Source organism: Dipodomys spectabilis, unplaced genomic scaffold (genome assembly GCF_019054845.1).
Source record: "Dipodomys spectabilis isolate Male_0828 unplaced genomic scaffold, ASM1905484v1 ptg000094l, whole genome shotgun sequence".
Lineage (NCBI taxonomy): Eukaryota > Metazoa > Chordata > Mammalia > Rodentia > Heteromyidae > Dipodomys > Dipodomys spectabilis.
Window position 1 is genome coordinate 3,521,403 of NW_024870771.1, and position 14,387 is coordinate 3,535,789.

General features: G+C 38.9%; 1 protein-coding gene across 1 annotated transcript in view; it reads left to right on the forward strand.

Moving 5' to 3' along the window:
* Positions 1 to 12,292, forward strand: part of Deup1 (deuterosome assembly protein 1) — an 87,357-nt gene extending 75,065 nt beyond the window's left edge. Inside the window, exons 12-13 of the mRNA XM_042685244.1 lie at positions 6,490 to 6,604; positions 11,841 to 12,292. Coding sequence (XP_042541178.1) covers positions 6,490 to 6,604; positions 11,841 to 12,017 — 292 coding nt within the window. The 3' untranslated portion in view covers positions 12,018 to 12,292. The remainder of the gene's footprint in view (positions 1 to 6,489; positions 6,605 to 11,840) is intronic.
* The last annotated feature ends 2,095 nt before the right edge of the window (positions 12,293 to 14,387 follow it).

Consider the following 14,387-nt stretch of genomic DNA (forward strand, 5'->3'; position numbering starts at 1 on the left):
CAGGTGTCGTTATTCCAACACAAAAAAAGAGACTGTGATTTTTATTATTGGCAAAAAGCATCTCTTGCCTCTTTTGTTTTCTCTGTGTCAGGCAGTGCAGACTGCGTTAGATGTGCCTCACGAAAGCAAGTCCATACGGGACAGAACACAACCTGGAGGTCAAAGGCTCAGCAGGAGATTATCTTAATAAGCAGTCTGGGACACTATTCCTGCAACTTCCATTTACTGAAAGTTTTATTAAATGTGTTGTAATGCTTCCCCCAATTTCAGTGTTCTCCAGTGACCTGGTTTTTAAAAGAAACAGCATATGAATATTCTGAATAAATGATTACCCTGTAAACCCACTGTGGAGAAGAGTTGTTGAGCTGTGAGGACACTGAACTGAGCAGGGAAGAACTAGACTGTTAGCTTTACCAGTGAGAAAATGCATCCTCCTCCATCACGGCACAGCTCAGTGGAGTAAAATCACATATATTTGTCAGGCACAAATTAATCAACTGTGTATGACATCTTTACATATCAATGGAAATGCAATAGGTCTTCTTGAACTCATTTAAGAAGGTGAAACCTCTTAGACAAAAACAAAAGCAAAAACAAAGTTCCACAAAAATTTGCAGTCTAAGGAAATTCTTGTTTTCAATGGAGGAAGCATTGTATAACACTCTTTCCTTTTCTTTCTTGCTTGCCTTCTTTCTCTTTCTCTTTCCTTCTTTCTTTTCCTTTTTTCCTCTTTCTCTCTTTCTTATAGTAGAACTGCAAGTCTATTGAAAGCTGAAATAGACTATAGACTCTCTCCATAGAGAGGAGCAGAGCTGGCAGTTCAGTGGAGTCCCCTGGGAAGGACTCCTACCATAGGTCCTCCCCTAGACTTCATGCTGATTGGTTGATGGCTGTGTATGTACAGCCCCAGCTCTTTCTATTGGTTGAGCCAGAAACCATAAAAAACAAACTTATATAGAGAAACATACTAAAAGTAGATTTATAATTTTTAAAATTGTATCATGTATTGGAAAGATCTTTAAGGCTTTAAATAGTTTTCAAAGGTTTGGGGGGTTTTTTGGCATAGGGTTTGGGGGAGTGATTTTTTTGTGTGCCCAAACTGAGGTTTGAACTCAGAGCCCCGCGTGTGCTGTCCCTTAGCTTTTTCACTCAAGGCTGGAGGTCTACCACTTGAGCCACAGCTACATTTCCAGCATTTGGTAGTTAATTGAAGATGAGTCTCACAGACTTCTGTTCAAGCTGGCTTCAAAACATGATCCTCATATCTCAGCCCCCTAAGTAGGATTACAGATGTGAGCCACCTGCACCCAGAAAATTGAAAGTTTTTAATACTATAAAGCCAAAAAATCAACATATTTGTCCCTTATCCAAGAATAAACATCCAGGAAGTCAAAAGCAAGCTGTGAAACTTTTGTGCCCTACTGTTGCCCAGTAAGAAGCAAAACCACCAGGCTGTAGGGCTCTGAGCTAAAGACAAGATCTTGTTCTATACAAATAACATTGACCCATGAAGCCAGGGAGAAGAACTTGGGAGACAAGATTAGATGTACACATCAGAGGACTGTGAACTCCACACAGCTGGTTCAAGAGCAAGTGGGCATGGTTGTGTTTCCAAACAAAGTGACTGTGACCTGCCAGGTCAAGGCAGGGACTTGCAGGATAAGCTGTGGACAAGCTGGCTGAACAGATCAACATGATGGGGGGGGGGGGGGGGTTATATTGAAAAACCTCCTGGAATAATTTTTAAGACAACTTTCAAATGGACATGTGTAACTTTTTATACAAGGTGATTTTATGAAGCATTTGAATATCTTTATTCTGGGAGACAAATTTTCTGGGAGATGATTTAAAACAAAAGTCCTTTATAACATAGTCTTTCAATCTTGATATTTTATTGATATTGTCATAAAAAGAATGTTCCTATATCAATTTTAGTAATTTGCACCATAATTATATCTGTAGCAAAAGGGATAATTCAGGTAATTATTTAGATAATTTAAAACAATGTGTGGCTGGCATTTATAAGATTATTTCTTTGTTGCTTTGTATGTCCCTCCCCCACAGTATACCCCATGCTCTCACTGTATTTGATGTCGGTATAATTTGTGGAGGGCAAGGGGAAAAACAAGTTGTTTAAATAAGGATACAGGTGGACCCGTTGCAACAATGAGAAGTACAAGTTGTCATGTTGAAAACGAACTTTACAACTTTGGTGGGGGGGGGTGAGGCTGGGAAGGGATGTGAAGGGTAAACAAAGGAGGAGGCTACAATGCTTGATAAGAAATGTACTCCTTATGTTGCCCATGTAATTGTAACCCCTCTGTACAGTATGTTCACGATAAAAAAAAGAAATGTAAAATAATAATAATAATAAAAAAAATCTCCCTTCCAAAAAAAAAATGTGTGGCTGGGCGCTGGTGGCTCACACCTGTAATCCTAGCCACTCAGAGGCTAAGATCTAAGGATTGCTGTTCAAAGCCAGCACAGCAGAAAAGTCCTCACGAGACTGTTATCTCCAAATAACCACTCAAAAACTGGAAATGGAGCTGTGGTTCAGAGCTCACAAATCTTGAGAAAAATTTCTCAAGGACAGCACCCAGGCCCTGAGTTCAAGCCCCGTGACTGACAAAAAAAAATGTGACCTGAAATCTCTGTATAATATATATAAGAGAGATGTGTATTTCTTGAAATATTTTTCTAGTTAGCTTGCTTTTCAACTGTGCTCTGAAATATAGGTAAGCTATTGCTCAAAGTAAAAGGTTCAGTTAGAGTCTATATGCAGAGGTGAAAGCAGTTGTTACCATACTGTTTGAGTTGTGATATGGTTCATTTTATTGTGCAAATGATAAATCATGTTATTTCTATTTAATTTGCTTTTGTGTTTCTCTGGTAATTAAGATATGTGCTGATGGGAGAGATAAGGAAAAATAGGAAGTGTGTTGTATGAGCTTTTATGTTCTAATGCACAGATGCGTAACTTAACTGCTATTGTTCTTCCTGAGAATAAATTTCAGAACATTTACATAATAAGAAACAAGTGCTAGAATCCTGGTACCAGTGCCTCACATCTGTAATCCTAGCTACTCAGGAGGCTAAGATGTGGGGATTGAGGTTCAAAGCCAGCCTGGATAGGAAAGTGCATGAGGCTCTTATCTCCAATAAACTACCAAAAAGGCTGAACATGGAGCTGTGGCTCCAGTGGTAGAGTGCTAGTTTTGAGAAAAAGCAGCTCAGGGGCAGTACCCAGGAACTGAGTTCAAGCCCTAAGATCAGTAAAAGGGAAGAAACAGTATGGAAAGTGCTACAGCATCAGCCTTTGGGAAAAAAAAAACCCAAGGGAGAACTCAAGGCCCTGAGTTCAAGGCCAGGTACTGGCACATACATGAGACACATACCAAAAAAAATTTTTTGAATTAAAATTGTGTAGATTGGCCTTAGTGAAAGAATAGAAAACTATAGTGTGGATATTTAACACTCAAAATGCAAAGGCTTTGAAAGTGATTGTTACCTGTGGGAAATCTGAATTATTAGTAAAACTAATTTTAAACTAAGGAGATTTTATATTTCTCATGCTCTTGAATGAAATGATTAAATGTAATCCTATTTTCATAAAAGTTACTGATTTAATCCCAAACACTCTGTATTGTTAGGCCCTCTTTGTAAAATTGTAGAGAAAGTTGACTTGTTTCTTTTACTGATCAGGTAAAATTTCACTTATTTTTTAAAAGTCATGTCTGCTAGCTCCGAACCAGCAGCTCACACCTTTCATTCCAGCTACTGAGGAGACTGACATCTGAGGATGATTGAAAACCAGCCAAGGCAGCAAAGTCCATGAGACTCTTAGCTCATTAACCAAGAAAATACCAAAGGTAGTGTGGCTCAGTGATAGAGCAGCAAGCTTGAGCAAAAAGGACAAGGGAGAGCACCAGACCCTGCGTTTCAGCTCTAATACTGGCACAAAATAAACGAAAACATAAAAATAAAGTTTTATCTTCTTTTTTATATTTTAGCTGAAACAACAAATTCCATTCTGTGCCTTTCATCCTAATTGTGCTGTTTGAAGCCAGGAAAATAGATCTAAAACCCAAAATTATCACTTACTAGTAATTTCTTCTTATTTAAATAGTAAATGATGGGATAAATAACTTAAAACTTTTTATTGTTCTCTTTTTGGTGCTATTGGGGCTTGAACACAAGAACTTGTTAAGGCAAGCAATCACCACCTAGGTCACGCACTCAGACTTTCCTTCCTCCTTGCTTTCTGCTTTCATCTTTTTCAGGTAGCGTCCTGAGTTTTGCTGAGGCTAACATTAGATGACAGTCCTGCCCACAGCCTTTTGTGTGGCTTAGATGACAGGTGCATGTCCTACTTATTCACTGAGATGCGATCTCACTAACTTTTTGCCTGAGCTGGTCTCAAGTCTTGAGCCTCCTGATCTCCATCTCACAAGTAATTGGGATTACAGGTGTGTGCCATTGTATCCAGCTGTAAATAAGTTAACTTTTCAGTCTTTGTTTCCTCATCTGTGGATAATGTCCACCTTGTTAGGGTTATAAGATCAACTGAGTTTAAAAATAACACCTAATCAACTTTGAGTGTTGAGTATTGCCAGGTATTATTTCTAAGTGTTTGCATGTGTTAATCAACTCACATCAACCACCCTCATAATGAGATTATTAACATCACAGAAAGCTAACATCAACTGTTCAAGATTATACAACTAGTAAAATGATGTAAATTGAAATATATTGTAAATTATGAGACCCTATGATTACACAAAGACCTCTTTCAGCATCAAGAAAGCCTGTGAAATATGTTTGAGCATTTAAAAAGAATGTCTGGATAATGACCTTTCTAACTGGGGTGAGCTGGAATCTCAATGTTGCTTTGATTTGCATTTCTTTTATGACCAGAGACATTGAGCATTTCTTCATGTATTTATTGGCCATACTTCTGCAGGTTCATTTCTGTGTCTTCAGTTCTATTCCATTGGTTCTCAGGCCTGTTCATGTGTCATTACCAAGCTGTAACGGCTTTGTAATGGAGTTTGAAGCTTGGTGTTGATATTCCTTCAGCACTGCTCTTCCTGCCAAGGATTGTTTTTGCTAGGTCTTCTATTAATAAAAATATAAATTTGTCGATTGCTTCTTCTATATCATTGAAGAATTTTGTTGGAATTCTGATGAGTATTGCATTGAATTTGTAGATAGTTTGGGGCAGTATTGTCATTTTCATAATAACAGATGCTGGTGGGGATGTGGCCAAAGGGTGCATTACTACACTGTTGGTGGGAATGTAAACTTTTTCAACCACTTAGGAAAGCAATATGGAGGTTCCTCAAAAGACTACGCATAGAGCTCCCCTAAGACCCAGCAGTACCACTCCTGGGCATTTACGCAAATGACCACAAACCAGTTCACCCTAATACCACCATCACAACAATGTTCATTGCAGCATTATTGACCATAGCCAAGATATGGAATCAACCCAGATGCCCTTCAGTGGATGAATGGACCAAGAAAATGTGCTATATATATATACAATGGAAATCTGAATGCCATTGCCCCATTCATAAGGAAATGGAAAGACTTAGAAAAAATTATATTAAGGAAAGTAAGCCAGAACCAAATAAACATAGGTTGCATGGTTTCCCTTATTTGTAATAACTAGAAGATGTCTATAAATCTACAAGTTAATCCAATGGATAGTGAAAGACAAATAATTATACTTGGATGTGATTAATTAAACAGCACTCTAACCATTCCCACAAAACAAAGGATGATATTCTTAGGATCACAGTGGCTCAATAGCTATGTGCACATGACCATATAAATCATTCTTATCGAAATGAATTCCAAGAAATGGAAACAACTGGGGGTTTTATTGTACTGTTTGCAGTTATTTCTTTTTTCTTTCTTTTTTTTCTCTTTGGTTTATTCCCTGTGTCACTGTACCCTTTGTCTTGTATATAAATTTATCTGATTTGGGGAGAGGAAAGGAAATCACAGAAATGGTGGGGCAAAGGGTGAACCAATTCAACAGTGATACCCACTAAATACTATGTTAGAAGTGCACTTTACAACTTGAGGGGGTGGGGGAGCGGAAGTGGGAGAAAATAAGGGAGGGAGGGGAAAGAAAAACAATGTCTGTTTAGAACTGTCAGTGCAGTTGTGATAACTGTTTTTGAGATTTCTCTGAAACTGCCTTCAGTTATTTGAATGGCCAAGAAGGCCATTCAGATGGCCCAGGAAGGAGAGCAATCTGGGCAGGAAGGATAACTGAACACCTTTAAGAAATACTAGGATCTGTGCTCAGTCTTTGAAACAAAGTAGAGATAATTTATGAAAATAATCTTCAAAGAAGATATACAGTTAACAAGCTCAGACAACTTGTGTTTCCTTCTCTTTGGAACTCAGAGAAATTAAAATCCTTGCCTATGTGAGCAAGTGTCCTTAGTATGGGCAATGACAACCATTCCTTCTCTTTAGACTTAGTCAAGATTGTGAGCCAAATACAAGTGCTATGTCTCCACTGTCACCTATGCCATTCCAGACCAGAGAGATGACCAGTCCTTTCGTAAGTGATGACGAAGTGTTACTTCTGGTGAGTTGCTGCTTGCTGCCATTCTCTTCCTGAGGGCTGGTTACCTGAATCTTGATAAAGTTCCCCAGTGTAACTTAAGTGTCACTTCCTGAATAGGGCTCTGCCATAGGGGTGGGCATCATTATAGACAGCCATATCTGTCTACAAAATGCATGAAGGATTTCAGTCAATAGTTTTGAACTTCTAGTGCAGGATAGAATTTCTGGTGATGATTTTTTAATATTCAGCCTTTAAAACTAAGCCCTGTATTTTTTTTATTTATTTATTTATTTTTGGGTCCGGTTGTGGGGCCTGAACTCTGGGCCTGAGCGCTGTCCCTCAGCTCTTCAGCTCAAGGCTAGCGCTCTACCACTTGAGCCACAGCGCCACTTCCGGCTTTTTTTCTGCTTATGTGGTGCTGAGGAATCGAACCCAGGGCCTCAGGCATGCAAGGCAAGCGCTCTACCACTGAGCCACCTTCCCAGCCCCCGCCCTGTATTTTTAAGAGCTGCAATTGGTTGTTAATGGCTTTTTGTTGTCAGTCATGGGGCCTGAACTCTGAGCCTAGGCACTGCCCCTCAGCTCTTCAGCTCAAAGCTAGTGCTCTACCACTTGAGCCACAGTGCTACTTCTGACTTTTTCTGCTTATGTGGTGCTGGGGAGGAATCGAACCCAGGGCCTCATGCATGTGAGGCAAGCACTCTACCACTGAGCCATCTTCCCAGCCCCTGTTAGTGGCATTTTAAAAAGCATGTGTTGCCAAGTGCTGGTGGCTCATGCCTATAATTCTAGATAATCAGAAAGCTGAGATCTGATAATCATGGACAAATCTGAGAGACTCTTGTCTCCAGTTAACCAGCAAAAAAGACAGAAATGGAGATGTGGCCCAGATGTGGTAGAGTATCAGCCATGGTAGAACACCAGCCTTGAGCCAAAAACTTAAGTAGAGCCAAGGTTCTGAGTTCAAACTCCAGTACAGATATGCATATAGATACACAGAAAAAAAGCATGTAATACACAGAATATTTTTCCACACTCACAAGCCCCACTCATTTTTTTATTGTGAAAATACCATACAAAGGGGTTACAATTACATGGGCAAGGTCATGAGTACATTTCTTATCAAGCATTGTTGCCTCCTCCTTTGTTTCCCCTTCCCATCCTCCCACCCCCATCCCTTCCCATCTCCCCACCCACTCATACCCCCCACCCCAACTCCTGCTCGCCAGAGTCAGAGTTGTAAAGTTCGTTTTACGACATAATGTCTTGTACATGTCAGCCCCACTCATTTCTGACTAAAGTTCTTACTTCCTTGTGCTTCTGCCTTTCAATGCCATCCATGAATTTGTCCATTGGCAAATTATATATAAATTGTATCCTTTAGATATCCTTTTGTGTCTGACTTCTGCTACTCAACCTTGATTTGGAGATTCATCATCATTTTATATAGCTGCTTGTTAATTAGACTTTGTTTCTCTGTAGTATTCCATTGTACATAAAACACAAACCTGTTATAATTCTTCTTCCCTCTGGACATTAAATTACTTCAAGTTTGACTTCTATCACAAGAAATGCTGCTAACATTTTTCCTGTGCATATCATTTGATGCCCATGTGCAAGAGGTCCTTGGGATGGCTCAGAGGGCGTGGGAATCATCACCTTTACCATACTTTCTATCTGAACCAATGAAGACTCTGGCACATAGTATGTGAGCATTTTCCCTGCTCTGTGATTTTTCCAAAACTTATCCTAATTACTACTCTTCTTTATTTTAGCCATTATGGTCAGTACATAGTAGTAGCATGTAATTGTGGTTTTAATTTGTTTTTCTCCACTGACTAAGGCTGAGCACCTTTTTATATATTTATTAGCCATTTTGATATCTTTGTAACCTGTCCAAGTTCCTGCCTACTTTGTAATTACACTATTTTATTCACATTGCTTTAGAGGAATTTTTTCTATATTCTGGATATATATATATACATACATATGTATATATATAAATATACACTTATACTCTTACTTGTCTCTTCTCTATGCATTTACTATTCATTGGGTGATTTTTTTGTGTCAGGATTTGGACTTGAACACATACTTTCCAGCTTTCTTGCTCATGGCTAAGCACTTGACCGTATGAGCCATGTTTCCAATCTAGCATTTTGCTAGCATTTTGCAATTGGAAATACAGTCTCACAGACATTTCTATCTGAACTAGCTTTGAACCACAATCCTCCAGGTCTCAGACTCCTGAGTAGCTACAATTGCAGGCATATGCCATTGGCATCCAACTAATTATATCTTTTGATAAAATTCTAATTTGTATACTTCCCTTTATAGTTAGTACTTTTTGGTATTCTTTTAAAAACTTTCTGAAGATTTCCATTGAAAATTATTAGATTGTAAAGCCGGGCGCTGGCGGCTCACGCCTGTAATCCTAGCTACTGAGGAGGCTGAGATCTGAGGATCGCGGTTCAAAGCCAGCCCGGGCAGGAAAGACCGTGAGACTCCTATCTCCAATAAACCACCAAAAAACCGGAAGTGGCGCTGTAGCTCAAGTGGTAGAGCGCTCGCCTTGAGCTGAAGAGCTGAGGGACAGCGCCCAGGCCCAGAGTTCAAGCCCCACGACCGACAAAAAAAAAAAAAAAATATTAGATTGTAAAAATATTCTATGCTTTGTTTCTTTAATTTTCATATTTGATATGTAATTCAACTAGAATTAATTTTTATATGATGCAAAGTTAATTCCATAACTCTTCTTGGCATGGACATGTTCAATACCCTGAACAATTTATTCCAGCCCTATATTATTTGGTGTTTTCTATATTCACATCAAAAATAATTCCAGCATGATTTCCTATTTTCTAATCTTTATATACTTTTCCTTTCCTTCCCTTACATTACTGATTCAAGACAGTGTTGAGAAACAGTGTACCAATACCTTCTCTGAGCTCAGTCACAAAAGGAAAGTCTTCTCTAGCTTACTTGGTGTATGATATTTCCTTGGTGTGTTTGTAGAGCCTTTTTGAAAATTAAGAGCATTCTTTGTTTCTAGATATATATACAACATTTTGATATGATATAGAATTTTATCAAATACCTTTTCTCCCTCCACATATAATTTTTCTTCTTTGCTCTGTTAATATAAATTTTTATCCTGATTTTTAGATTAATTCAATTTTGCATATTTAGAATAAACCTAACTTGGTCTATTACTATTTTGTTTAGAATTTTTATGTAGATATGGTGGTGGCTGATGTCTGTATTCACAGATAATTTGGAGGCAGAGATAGATAGGACAAACAATTTGGAGCCATCCCACACAAAAAAAAATCTTAGAGAAACCCTTTCTCAAAGAACAGTCTACCACATGGGTCTCCTGGAGGGGCAGGGCTTCCCAGGAGCTCAGCTGTTTTCTGTTGCAAGCAGGTCACCTTTGGAGTAGCAGCACAAGTCAGGTCATTTTTGATGAAGCAGAAACCCTACTGTTGGTTCCAATATGGGAAACTGTCCACTGTGTGGCTAAGGGCAGAAGATGGATAAGTCATCCTGTCCACCTGCCTGATGCCCTGTCTCATCCAGGACTCAAAGGAAGTATTTTGCAAATAGTCTACAGCCTTCTGTTACAGGTGCAGGACTTTGCTCTAACCATGAAGCGTCTACAGCACAGCCTGTCACTGAAACAAGACATATTTTTATGCTAGACATTCTAGTATGGGATTTACAGTGTGGAGCTCTTTCTTGTTCTAGGATTGCTCAAAAGAAAGACAAAAACCATCCTTCAGTCTTACCCAATTTGTGGATCAGATTATTCTACTCAATATTCCAGGTGCCTTCCTGGCATGGTTCATACTCGTGGACACATAGAAATAGCATGCCACACTCCTGGATCTTATGAGGGATTTATCTTCCACCTTCTAGAGTACTTGTGTCTTTCTATGCCTTGGACATACTGGCCACTTCCTGCTTATTGGCATTATTAACATGATATTGGTGTTACTCATTTGACATGCAGATGATCCAGACTCCTCCAGCATTCTTGGTGACACCATCATCAGCACAAGGTCAGGCAAGGCCAGAGGCATTTACTGTGGTCCACCTCATGGGAAGGCTGACTGGGCTCTGATGTTTGCCAGACCCACTGCTGTGTTCCCTGTGTCCACAGCTATGGAATCCGTTCTAATGCATGCAGAGAAAGCACTGCACTTGGCCCAGCAGCCAAGAGAGGATTCAACCATCATCCACCATGGCCCCTCGCTTTGGAAGGGACCAGATGGTGAACTCAGGTAGCTTTTGACGTGACACTTCAGTCAAGTCATAACACATTCTTCCTAACAAAATGAACAAAGATTAAAGGGATTACAGAACTGGAAAAGTACAGTACAAATTTTCTCAACTTCTTTAAAACTATCCTTCACAGTTACAGGGTTGTTTTTTGTTTTGTTTTGTTTTGTTTTTGTGTACGCAACCACCAAGTAAGTGACAGTTAAGCAGCATTTCTACATCAGCACCAGGGTGGAATTGGAACCCTCACTACTGTGCTTTCTCAGATAAAGTAGGGTGTGTATTGTATGGTTCACTCCAGCATCTCAACCCCCTGTCCCATAGAGCTCCTTTCCACCACCGACCTGCTTCTGTGTCTTTAGTGTCTTTTATGTCACGTTTCTTAAGTCAGTGCTGCTTTTGTTGATATGAGCCTTCTTTGCTCACTTCTGCTGTGATCTACCCTGAAGCCTTTGGAATTTGCTCATTTTCAATAAGCTTATTAGCTGTTTAGATGAATAGGGTGTGTCAGAAGCAGATAACGCTTTTGTATTTACAGTTAGCCACTATCATAAGCATTTCCTCCTAGCCACACAGAAGGCCAAGATCTGAAGATTGAGATTCAAAGCCAGTCCCTAGTAGTCAAATCCGGGAGACTTATCTCCAATTAACCAGCAAAAAGCCAGAACTGGGGGTGTGGCTCAAAGTGGCAGAGTGCCAACGTTGAGCAAAAGAAGCAAGAGTTCAAATTCTAGTACCTCCACAAAAAATAATAATGATAAAATGCTCATTTGTAGAACCTTTTAATGCAATGGTATGTCATGCCGGACATCATTCCTTGAGTTCAGCAGCTGTGACTACATTACATTGGTGGATCAGCTCGAGGCATTAATAGCTGAAATATTTGACCATACTCAGGGTGATGCATACCCCAAAACATGTAGATGTGAAGAGACACTGCATTCCTCATCTCATCTTTCTATCCTTCTTTCTTTAGTCTCCCCCAGATATATCCTTCCCAGCTTCTTTGGCCGCACAACATTTCCTTCTGGAAGAAGAGAAACGAGCAAAAGAACTTGAAAGACTTCTAAATACTCATATTGATGAGCTGCAAAGACACAGCGAATTTACTCTCAATAAATACACCAGACTGAAACAAAATAGACACATATGAGCTTTTACACTTTTTATTTGCTTCCCCCTCCAAAGAAATATATGCAAAGCTTATTCATAAAACTAAGAAGTTTTGTTCTGTTTTCTGGAGTAAATAATTTCTGTAAGGCAGCTAGAAAGTAGTAAGCATTTTGTTTGATAAAGCTGTCTGTAGTTCTGAATAAACATACTAAATATTTCTGCTGCAAAGTTCCTATAAAATAAACATGACTACTCCAAAAGAGTTTTATTTTTCAGTCTAAGAAATAGCTTGAGTTTTAAAGTGCTATTTTTCTACTTGAATCATGTATACTAAATCCCATTTTCTATTCAATTGAGGAACAAGGACGGCTGTGCCCCACACGGAGGGAGCGGCCTGCAGCCCACTTGGACAAAATGTGAAAACCAAAGGATTTTTAGAAATAAAAACCTTTAAATATTTTGAACTATATAACCGTCCTAAGATTACTTTTAGACTAAAAAAGATAGAGCTCTACTATTTGGTTTTGACTTTTGTAATATTTGCTTTACCATCATTAAGGTGTGGTATACGAAAGAACACTTAAAATGTATGTGTAAGACTTGAGGCTTTCCTGGACATGCGAATAACTTTATGGTCATGAACAAGATAAGATGTGTATAGGCTGGGAAGGTGGCTCAATGGTAGAGTGCTTACCTTGCATTCATGAGGCCCTGGGTTCAATTCCTCAGCACTACATAAACAGAAAAAGCCAGAAGTGGCGCTGTGGCTCAAGTGGTAAGCACTAGCCTTGAGCTGAAGAGCTCAGGGACAGCACCCAGGCCCAGAGTTCAAACCTCACGACTAACAAAAAAACAAGTATAAAGCATTACTGTGTTAATTCTCCCTTGTAATCACCACAGTTTTTAATACAATAAAGAAATACAAAATTTAGTGGACTTAAAATATGAATGTCGAGTTTGTAAAATTCAAGATAAAAATATACAAGACTGACAATCCAATATTCTTTCTTTAAAGATATAGCAGGAAATGGAAACATGGATGTTTTTTTGTTATTGTTGTTGATGGTGGTGGTGATGTTCATTCTTGCTTTTTGTTTTTCCTTTTGGGGGTACAGAGAGAGGCACAGAAAGGGAAGGAGGAAGAATAAATGCAATCATGTTATTCATTATACACTATGTGGAAAATGATCGGTGTAACTTGTGGCAGGAATGGAGGGGGAAGTCAGAGGAAAGTAAAGAAAGGGATGATGTCCAAAAGGAAAGAATTGCACTCATTGTATTCATTGCCTGACCTTTAACCTCTCTGTAAAACACCTTAATAACAACAGTAAAATAACAAGATGGCCAAAATGTCCAACAAAAGCTAAAGTGCTATTTTCCTGTGGCATGTCCATGTCACGTGCCCTTTATCTCTGCCATGTTTCTTTTCTAATAATCTTTTATTTTATCATCTTGTTTAAAAAAAGTTAGTGCTTACCTTGACAATAACATTTTTAAAAAATGTTAGAGATGGGTGGGATTGGAAGAGATGGGGGTAATTTATGAAAGGGGCGACATTGATCAAGATGCATATACTAACAAACATGTTGGATTGAAACCCCTTTGTACAACTATTTAGGGATGAATTTTTCACAGTCATATGTATATATCACTATCTGTGTGTGTGTGTGTATCAACTATGCAGCCTTTATTTTTAAAAATCTCAAGGTAAGTCTTAGTTTATATTTTTCTTTCTTTTTAAAGAAACAGTCTCCATATACTGTAACAGAAGTTATAATATCCCTATATAGAAAACATGGTACATGTATACAATGGAGTTTGACTCATCTGTTAGAAAAATATTTGCAGAAAAATGGATAGAACTATAAAAATTGTGTTAAGTAAAGCAAGTCAGGTTCAGCAAGACAAATGGTACATGTTTCTCTCATATGTGGAAACTAAATACAAAACATGCATGATAACATAAAGGGCATACAGGGCTCTGTGCATATACACAGAAACAAACTGACTAAATAAATGATGGCATACTTAGGAGAAGGGTCCAAAGGTGTAACTCCTTCGAACTGTTTATCAATATTAATACCAAGAAGTGGCTACATGTTTTGGTTGGGGTGGGTGTATTTATATGGATGTATACAAAAATATTAGTTGTGGGTGCTATAATAAAAACCCCATGGAGGGGAAAAAACTTGGAGTGAGCAAGGGAAGGGGTGACATTGTCAAAAAAGAAATGTAGCCAGCAGGTACTGGTAGCTCACACCTGTAATCCTATCTCCTCCAGAGGCTGAGATCTAAGGATCACGGTTCAAAGCCAGCTGGGGCAGAAAAGTCCCCCATGAGAACCTTCTCTCCAGTTTACTCAAAAGCCAATAATAGAGCTGTGACTCAAAGTGGTAGAGTGTTAGCCTTG